The sequence below is a fragment of the Syngnathus scovelli genome, chromosome 12 (genome assembly GCF_024217435.2).
Source record: "Syngnathus scovelli strain Florida chromosome 12, RoL_Ssco_1.2, whole genome shotgun sequence".
In the NCBI taxonomy this organism is placed as follows: Eukaryota; Metazoa; Chordata; class Actinopteri; order Syngnathiformes; family Syngnathidae; genus Syngnathus; species Syngnathus scovelli.
The window spans coordinates 8,458,641-8,469,220 of NC_090858.1; the positions used below are offsets into that span (position 1 = coordinate 8,458,641).

Consider the following 10,580-nt stretch of genomic DNA (forward strand, 5'->3'; position numbering starts at 1 on the left):
AGGTGCTGCTTATCACCTTACAATCTTAAATGCAAGAGAAAATTGCTTGAATTGTCTTTTTCTTTAATGAATTGAAACAAAAACATGACTGTGGTTCAGACTGTGCAAACACAATCTGCTGTCAGTACCAGGCTAAGGTTGGAAATGAAGCATACACAAATGTATTTAATGTCCAAAACTAAAATTATATTTGCTTTAACTTTTTTTTAGTGAATGTATTATCTTTTAACTTATTTGCCCAAAGAACCAGAAAAGGTTTAGAGTTTTGGACATGAAAGTGCAAAGGTAAAGGTGCAAACCTCAAATACATTTCTAAAACAATCTCATTAAGAGTAATTTGTGGTTCAATGCCATTGAGAGCGCTACAACTAAAATTTCTGAATCCTCTCACTGGATGATACCTTATTGTTTGTGTTGTGTACATGCTGGAACATCTGTCCATCCAACCATCCATTTACTTTTCAGTTTGTCCTTTTGAGAGTCATGGGTGATCTGGAGTCTATCTGCGCTTACTTGGAGTGAAAGGCAGGGTACACCCTAAACTCTCTCCATCCTGGACCAAGTTTTTGAAGAAATGTACAGGTTAGGCAAATGATGAATTCTTCCTTCTACTTTTTGATGGCTCATGGGCTTCCCTCGGTCACAAACAACCTCTCATTCACGTGAGAAGCTAAAGCGTGGTTTCCTGCTGGACATTATTTGGAGGCAGGTAAATTGGGAACTGTGGGCCTTTACCTTTGAATGATATAAGAGTACCCCCCCACCGTTGGAACAGAAGCCGCACCTCTTTCCTAAAGCCCCGAGTGAAGATGGTGTACAGAAAAGGGTTGCAGAGAGAATTGATAGGATAAAAAATGATAAGAAGAATCTTGGAGTCAGACATGGTGATAAGGGGCATGTGCAGGGTTGCAGAGATTGCAAAGAAGGAGATTGGCGCCATGCAAAGGAAGTCGGTGAAAATGAGCACTGCCATGCGCTTGGCGAGCTTTGCGTCATTGTAGCGATTGGCGGGCGCCGGCTTGCGGACACTCTGGTAGATGCACACGTAGCAGAAACACACCCCCAAAAATGCGACAACATTAAGCGAGAGCACAATCATCACGTATGCCTGAGCAGCCCGTGTATCGATATCCATTGGGAGACAGACGCTCACCTTGCCATAGCTGCTGACTCCCACTAGGGGCAGCAGAGCAACTAGCAGGGAGAAGGCCCAACCTGCGACCATGATGGCCACCACATGGTGCATGCTAAGCCTTTTGTTCAGATCAATGGCATTGATGATAGTGTACCAGCGTTCAAAACTGATCACAGTGAGCGTATAAACTGATAGCTCGCTTGAAAACATCGTCAGGAAGCCTGACATGTCGCATCCTGGGCCCGTCTGCCATTCCGTGGCGTGGTTATAGTACTCGTGGCGAGAGTGGCAGTCCATGCGGGCAATGAGCATCAGGTAAAAACCCATGCACAGGTCTGCCAGGGCTAGGTTACATATGAGAAACCGGGAGATGGTTAACTTGCGACTGGTAAAAAGCAAGATGGCCAGCACAGTGAGGTTAGCAACAATGGTTAAAAAAGCGATTATCCAGGTGACGTTGCCCAGGATGGGACCCAGGAGGTCCTCACAAGGGTTAAAAGGATCTGGTTCCGGCGTGCACTGGATGCCGGGGTTGCTGGGACAAATATGTTCCAAATGTGGATGGTCGTTGTAGAGGTCAGTGCCTCGCCCTAAATTTCTGGAGGACCAAAGAAATTTGAGTTATTTTAAAAAAATGACTTCCCTGATGAATGATGTCCATTATATGATACATTTGTAGTGAAGCATTTACCTCCTTATCAAGAAATGTAGTACATGGTCAAATATTCCAAGAGAAATGATTTTGGAACGTGAAAGGGAGTCTGAGAAAATTCACTCCTCATAGTATCCAAGTTCAAACTCTCATCCTCAGAACTGTGAGGGATTATTGCTACCCACACATGTCAGGATTTATTAAATATTACCACTGGAATTAGTTTTTGGAAAGAATAGAGTGACCTGCCAACAGTCTTGACCTTGACAAAATTGAGCACCATTGGGGTCTGCTTGGGTGTGCTTTTGTTTGTGCTAGAGTGACCATCACAGTTAGATTGGCTGAAAACTCCTGCTGAGGAGGAGAACACCAGCGTGAGGAGGAGGTGCCAACAGAGATGGATGTTTTCCAACACAATAGGTGAAGGAACTGACTGTTTGGTAAAATATAAAATTATACAATTGTTGTTGACTTACTCCTGAAAAAGTAATACTGATTCAGCTCAAGGACTTATTATAAGAAAGTACCAACTGAATTTTTTTTTTTCAAAACCATTGTGTAATGCTGAATGGTCGAAGGTTTTCCGTGTTTGCTGCTATTCTTGTTTTTTCTGCCTTGACCCCAAGATCTCAAACAATTTAGTTCCTCCCTTTTGTCTTTTTTACACTGTATACATGGAGGTTATTTTTTCCAACCATGAAAACAAGTCTACAAGTAGTAGTAGATATGTTTTTGCAACAGTTGCATGCAGTCAAAAGCATTGACCTACATTCACAAACTATATGAAATTGTGGCTATTTTTCTCTCTTCATTTCATTGCGTGTTGTGTGATTTTGCAGCTTCTCGTGGATATTTTTTTTTTATTGTCCAATCAGAGTTTAGCTTCTATGTGTTGACAAGTAGGCTGTCTTGTATTTTAACAACTTACGTGTGAATCGATTCACAAAACGGCGATGGATTCTCGAGGGCCTCTTGTCTGTAAATATAAAATCAGGTGTTAAGTGTGGTCAACATCAAACTTTTGATAGTTTGCATTCATATTTGTCATATTATTTCACATTACACCAATAAGAGAGTATTTTTTACCTATGCTTGCTGTACCACAAGTGGAAAGCACAACACTGGCTTGCATAAGTCAGTTCGGCCACCCCCAGCTCGGCCAGGCTGTCTAATGGAGGAAGGCGCTTCAGTGCATAAGCAGATTTGGCTTTCAGGCGCTTTACCTGCTCCAACCCTTTCCGAGGGAGGGAGCTCAGTGCTGTGGAGGACACATCCCTGAATCACACATACAGAACAGGTTACTCCTAACTATCACCCTGATTACCCACGGAAGGAAGAAATTCCTTTCGGATAGGCATTGGAGGATGTTTGCCCTTGAGTAAAAACAATGCTGGTTGTTAATGATAGTCGTCTTCATCCATCAGTTATGCGTTTACTGCTAAATTAAAACAATTATTAGTCTACTGTGACTTTCAAAATTGATTTGTAACCCCCTAAAAACTGACTGGCAGGATTTTAACATATTTTATTGGGTGAGTGTATTTTTAAAACTCACAGATAAAGCGGGCCCAAGGCTCCCTCAAAAGCATCTTCTGGAATGTTGCACAGTTGTCTGTTGTGCCTTAAATCCCTACAAAGGAAGAAAATGAGCTACATTTAAAGCGAGCAATTTGAAGTTTAAATGCAATTTTACAATCCATTGTTTTATTTTCAACACAAATCTATTCAGGCAGAATTTTATGTAAAAATTGTACTGATCAAAATATCTTGAGTGACCAATATCCGCCCATTGAGCTGAAATCACATACGCGTTGTTTATTTGGAATACTTTTGAGGCCGAAATATGCCATCACTTAGGTTGAACTCCAAATTGTACAAGATTTTGGCTGTTCAACTTTTGAGGCTCATTTTATCTATTTGTGTGTAGAGTGGGCATTTCTACCCATCAACATCTAGCAGTGTGTAGAAGGGCAAGAAAACAAAGGGACAACCAGTCTTTGTTTCGTCTTGAATACCATTTGTTTGCTCTATTTGATGATTAGAAAGAGAAAGCTATTAAAATTATCCACCATTCTGGAAAATGACAAGGAAAATACAACATCAACCTTGTAAATTAAAACAAAAAAGATCACCAACGGAAGACTTACAGTGTTCTGATGAAGGTTCCATTAAATGCATGTGGGTTGATTTCCTTAAAACCGCTTCCAATCAGGCTTCTGTCAAGGTCAAAATTTACTGTCAACAAATCCAGTGGTCCAGGTCACGGTGAACATTCAGTTACTTAAGCACATTTGAGAAGCAAAATAAATGACAAAAAAAAAAAAAAAGCATTCTTAAACTACTGCTGAACCATATTTGGGTAATATGATCTACTCACATGTCACTGGGCATCTTTGTCATACCATTGAAAGAATTGGCAGGGATATTTTCTATGGCCATGTTTTCTTGCATTTTTCTGCAAAATTCGATAGAGAAGGTTTCGCTAACTAGTCGGACAAAATAATGTGAATACAGCTTGATGTATGTATGCTGATGTTGGTGGGCATTCATTGCTATACAAAAAAGGCAAAAATGTAAGCGCACCACACAAATAAGATGTTGACAACCACTTTATTAAGTTTGAATGGGATTACTTACAGGCTGAACGGGAAGGCCAAGGAAGATATAGTGGATAAGTCGGGGAAGTGAATCACCCCAGTGCCAAAGATGCATCTGTACAAAATGTTATTTACATGATGAGGGCCTACTTTGGAGGTACTCTTTAATCTCCATGTTGCAACATAAACAAAATATTTTTGCATTAGTACTCTGAACTTAATATTTTGATGTTGTCAACACAGGGTACACCAAAGGTTGTCAGCCTGAATTTAAGCTTCATCAACTAGATGCTATAGCTAAATACGGCAGCTGCTTGCATACTGACAAAGAAAATCTGAAATAATAATACAATTATCCAAAAGAAGAAATACTTACAAATAATTCAAATCAGGCAGATCAGTGAAGGCACCCTTTTCAATTGTCCTCAAATGTTTCATGTTTTTAAGAGTGCTGCGGGAATACAAATACAGAAAGAAATGGGAATTTTTTTTCAGTTTTACTACAGCACCAATTAAAAGTTTGGACAGTTTCTTGTTCAACATCACTAGTATATATTATTATATTATAATATTTGACTGATGTTCTATGTCAAACGATTGCTTTGAAGAAGGTTATATAACAAAGAAACCCCTAACATTCTTTGTGGAGGACTTTTGCAGCTGAAGCGTAATCAGTCATGTACACTCCCCTCCAAAACAATTGGAACAGTGAGACCAATACCCCCTTTTTTAAGGAAGTTTATCTTAAATGAGACAAACGTTTAACAATTCAGCTTTTATTTGAAAATAAATTACATCGAAATTGGATACATAACTTAGAATATACAGCATTTGTTATTTGTGATAAATAAAAATGGATTGTTCTTTACCCATATAAAAATGTTAAGTTGAACTACAACAGACTCAGAGGTAAACATCCTGGATATAAAGACTGGAATGTTTATCACTTGTCTCACATTAACATTTTCATATCAAACCCAAATGTTTCTGTCAAAAGGAAATATATAATAATTGTCTTCACTGTTCCAGTACTTTTGAAGGAAAGTGTGAATGTTTAATTCTGTGAAAATGAAATGGGAAATGCAGGAGTCTTGTTTTAACAATACATACATTTCTCTCAAGCCGGGGATGGAGAGAAAGGCGTGCTTCTGTATTCGGGTCGCAGTGCTGTAGTAAATCATACTGTAGCACACACACATATTGTACGTTAGGTATAGACAGATGCTGAGTGAGTAAATAAATAATAACTGAAGCATCATACGTCTAAGTATAAAACATCAATGGTATTTAACTGGTGTGCTTTGACAGAACCTTGTGGCACAAACAAATTCTTGGATTAATACATTTCATATGACAGTGTGATCATCTGCAACACAAACACATTTCACTTTGTGTGTCTTGAAATCTAGGCCAGAACTCACCATCATAGGAAGAAGGACAGCATCTACCATATAAATACATGGATGGGTTGATAAATTATAGTAATTTGAAATGGTTAGGGTTACAAACTTCCATCAATTGGTATGCAAGCAGTAGTTTTCAAAAAGGTTTGTAACACCTGATCTCGGCCAAATGAAAATGTTTAAGTATGACGTCTAAACAAAGACACTGAATGGTAAACACACTTCTAGATTTGTCCCTGAATGTTTTGTTTATTGATAGACGCATAGCTGACCTCTTTCCTTTTGTTACCACTATTATGTTCATACAAGTAAACAGCCACTGGCACCAAATATAACAGTCAAAGCAAAAATGTTTTATCAACACTGTTGAGAGCTGTGCATGGAACATGCTTATTGTTGTGGGTATGGTAGTGATTTGAAATTATTTAATAAACTTGAAACAATATTATTAACGATGTCAAGGAAGATTATTGCAACTTAAGTTCTGTAATCAATACACACAGCCAGCGTTATTTATTTTTGACCAGAACAAAACAAAAACATTTAATGTGTACAAGAAGCCAAATAGTGCAAATTGATTACTACTAAACAAAAAAAAAAAAAAAAAAAAAAAGAAATCCTGTACAGAAGCAACAACAAAATTATGTTATATTTATTAGGACAACAATAACAAATTTAATTTTTTTCTTATATGTCTGAAGCAGCTTTTATTCCTGCTAGATATTGATACAAACATCACAATATGTGTGCTACTCTGCTGAACTCAACCCAGGAAGATATTCTTTAATATAGAGTATATTATATGCAATAACTTACATCAGTTTTATGTTGATCAGTTCTTTGAAGGCATGAGTTGGAAGTTCTTTGAGATCCAGGTGTTTGAGAACTCTGTTAAATATGTGAGAATGGAAATGGTTTAATTTACAGTTTTCCCTCTGCTTTGTCCAGCAGAAATGTTACAGCAGAATGTCCCAAAACATAAAAGATTGAGAATAACCACAAAGAAGGAGAACATATACGTACTTAAATACTTACATGGATGTGGTGTCACTTTCAGAAGCCACTTGAGTGTCATTGCTGCATTGGAAGCTGGAGGCTGTGCAGTGGCAAATTTTTGGACACTTGAACATCTCATAGGAGGTCACACTGAGGATGCCGGAAAATGCAACCACAACCCAGAGCACCTGGGAGGTCATCTGTGAAATGAAAAATGAAAAAAACTTTCTTACAAAAAATCCCAACTACTAATTAAAATAAATCTAATATTCCAATCCTAAACTGCAATTAAAAAAAAAAGGTGAATATCTTTCCTTCTTTTAAGTATCAGCAGTGGTGTTGCCTTGATGTACTCACGTGTATGTGACTTGCCTGCTTGCCTGGAGGAGTTGCCTGAAAAGTGGAGTACTTGTGACGTTGAGTGGGTGGAGATCAGGATAGCTCACTATCGTTGCTTCATTACATTAGAATAACATTCTGGAAAATGGTTAAAAGCTTGTTATATTGCATTATGTACTGTATGTCTGCACAAAATAACACAAGATGTCCTTTTTAAAAAATATAATCACCATTACTACCATTATTACTGCTACACATAGCAATCAAATTGTTGACTTATAAAAGTATTTCTGAAAAGTATTTCTACAAAAAAAAGGTTAAAATGAGATACACACATAATTATTTACCATTGCGCATTCGCAGGATTTTAATTTGCATTGAAAAGGTCAAGTTCAAGATGACTTTTTGCATGACCTACATGACAGGGGTGAAGGATGACACCCACGCAGGGTGCTTTAGTTGTCTCTTCCACTTGAAAACCTCTCAAGAGGATGATGGCAAGTTGACCTGGGGAAAATTGATCGAGACGTAACACAAAATCAACAAAGCCTCTGTGGCGTAAAACCACTTTGACAATTGCGCATGTTGAAAAAAAAAATGGAGAGAATTGAGGACCAATTACAATCATTTACTTGACACATAGTATATATTATTGTAGGAATAATAAAGTTATGATATCAAGAGAAAAAAAATCAACATTAAATAGATATTAAATATTGATATGATAGATAGATAGATAGATAGATAGATAGATAGATAGATAGATAGATAGATAGATAGATAGATAGATAGATAGATAGATAGATAGATAGATAGATAGATAGATAGATAGATAGAAATTATAAAAATAAATTAGAATAAAGGCTAATTAGATTATGATGATAGATTTACATTATGAATATAGGAACATGACAAGGACAAAAATGTAATCTTAAAAAAGTAAGCCAAACTCCCATGGGAAAAAAACCTAAGCTGTGCAAATAAAGTCATGAAAGGGATACAAATGATGAGAGTTGTGTTTATTCTGTGCATAATTTTTTTTCCAGCAATCCTACTGTAGTGGGCATTGTGACTACTCTTGAGGTACTCATCCATTACTAGGACGTCACTCCTTCGATGATGGCTTGTATGTGGACTGCAACAACAATAACAAAAATATACACAGCACAATATTGAAACGAACTTCTCTTTGGAGTAATAAAATCACCGCAAAATGGTTTACAGAAAGATTTACAATTTTTTTCCTGCAATATTGTGACTTTATTCTCTCTCTTTTTTTTCTTCCTCTTTTCAGTGTGGCCCCAATGACTTTTCATCCATTATAACTGTGACCATTCGATGCCTGTCAAGAAACCCAGTGAGGTCCTGTCACTTGACAGAGATGATGGTGAATTGTTTTTGTCTCAAATAATAGCCGGCAGTAGGTGTGATCTCATCTCACCTTCACCCTTTTGTTGTTGGTTGCTGTCTGACGTTCTATTTTTCGATCTTTTTTTATATCTTAGTGGGAGCTATTGACCTGGTGTTAACTTGCTGATCTGACAAGATGTGGCAACAGTTTTTGGTGCAATGGTAGACGAGGTATAACAAAACGTTGCGGAAAACAAGGGAACAACAAACTTCCTCGCAAAGTGTTAGAATTGAGAGGCCCTACAGTCCATTACTGAAAGTGGTGGAAGAAGCAATTTGCTGTCATGTCCTGTTTTCTTACTATTTCTACTGAAAGGGTCATTTTCAGCCAGTGGGGAGCTTGAAAGCCAACGAACATCAGTGAGGCGTTTGCAGTAACTGGCAAAAAGACCACCGCGTGTGTTGTTTGACTTTGGTGTTTTATTGCACAGTGAATTGGACCTGAGCATCAAATCACAATCACAATGAACCCATTAGGAGACTTGAAAACTCTTAAGAGCTCACTTGAGATGTGGCAGTGTATTAAAATAAGACACCAGTTGATGCAGTCGTGGGAGTCGTGTTGCATACAGGAGAGGCAAGAATTCTTATCACATTCAGAACCTTTGACACAACCTTTGTGATTTAGTGCTATACACATAATCTTGACTTGAGTTTATCAGATGAGGAATTTAAAAATCCTTGGACATTGTTTGGAGCATTAACACCTTCACCACCGGACACAAATCACTGTTGACAAATAAACATTGAAAGTTGACATTATATCTATTTCAGAAAGTTGAGATTAAATCACTTTTACCCAATCCGTATTTGATGTTGTGGCTACTTACTAAATTCAACAGGTAATATAATTTTGTTCAGGATGCTCTGCTGTCTGCAGGGTGAAGCTTCCTCTTAACTGTACACTGCATTTCGGCAAGTGTTTTTTTTTGTTTTGGTTGGCTCCTCTCTGTCTTTTAACTCTCAAATATATTTACTGCTCGCATGACTCAGCCAGCCAGTTTCAACTCTTAAAGTAGAAAACTTTCTTTGCTCCTCAACATCAAAACATCCATTTCCGAGCCAGTTGGACAGCAACAGTGGTGGGATCCGCTGTGTGTGTGTGTATATGTGTGTTTTTCAATGTATGTCCGCTTGTGTGAATTGTAATTGAGAGAGCGAAAGTGTGGGAGTCTTGGCTAAATGCATCTTTGTCTTTGGGGGTTTCGGTGTTTGTCCAGATGATAAGATGTGATGATTTGCCGAGACAAACTGTGAGGGATGTCTGAAGCCACAATCTGAGCTTTGTAGGCGTTTAGCACTTGGGGATATATTGGTAGACAGGAATGTCCATCTTATTCTTGTGCGGCAGTTTATTTTTAATGCTCAGGAAGCTTGTTTGATGCAGTTTCTGGTGTGATGGAGCGTATATATAAGCTACGTACATTTATGGCTTATTATTTTTTCCCTTAACTTCACCATTTGATTAAGGTAGAACTAGAGCTGTTCTGGGTTACATCATCTATGGAATGCCATGTATTCCAAAATGAGGGTCCCAGACATTTTATTATGTTTACAAAAGTGGGACATCAACACTCACCCATCTGGAGTAGTACTCAGTCAGCACTAATAGATGTCCTGAGGGGAATGGTCCACTCATGTCTATTGCTGGTTTCTGTCATGTTTTAGGTGGGAGTTCCCTTCTTGCGATAGGACCATCCTGGGAAGTAGAGCTGTTTAACTGACTAACTCTTCTGCTTCTCAATTAATACCACACTGCCACATTTGTGTTCTCAGGTTCTTTTTTGTTTTGACTATTCCCTGATGTCCTTCATGTGCTACCATAAGCATCCTGTACCGTACTGTTATTCCCCCGGGGGAATAACAATGCCAGTCCACCTGAACACCATTATTCCCTCACTTTTACAGCCTGATAAGGTCCTGCAGACAGATCCTTAATGTGCCATGCAGAAACTGTACATCATACTGCATTCAACCACAACCTTTCTGTACTGGCCATTTGGCTATACGACAAGGTTGGACTTTTCTTTCTTTCTTTTTTTTCTTCT

The 10,580-nt window shown here is 38.1% G+C and overlaps 1 protein-coding gene across 1 annotated transcript; it reads right to left on the minus strand.

Annotated features, from left to right (window-relative positions):
* Nucleotides 1-46: 46 nt before the first annotated feature.
* Nucleotides 47-7,086, minus strand: LOC125978057 (lutropin-choriogonadotropic hormone receptor-like). Its single transcript, XM_049735022.2, has 11 exons — nucleotides 6,823-7,086; nucleotides 6,604-6,675; nucleotides 5,495-5,566; nucleotides 4,761-4,835; nucleotides 4,425-4,499; nucleotides 4,165-4,242; nucleotides 3,935-4,003; nucleotides 3,343-3,417; nucleotides 2,874-3,062; nucleotides 2,716-2,763; nucleotides 47-1,733 (listed from the first exon to the last, which is right to left on the minus strand). The coding sequence occupies exons 1-11, from the start codon at nucleotides 6,981-6,983 to the stop codon at nucleotides 671-673; spliced, it is 1,977 nt and encodes a 658-aa protein (XP_049590979.1). The 5' UTR covers nucleotides 6,984-7,086; the 3' UTR covers nucleotides 47-670.
* Nucleotides 7,087-10,580: the final 3,494 nt, after the last annotated feature.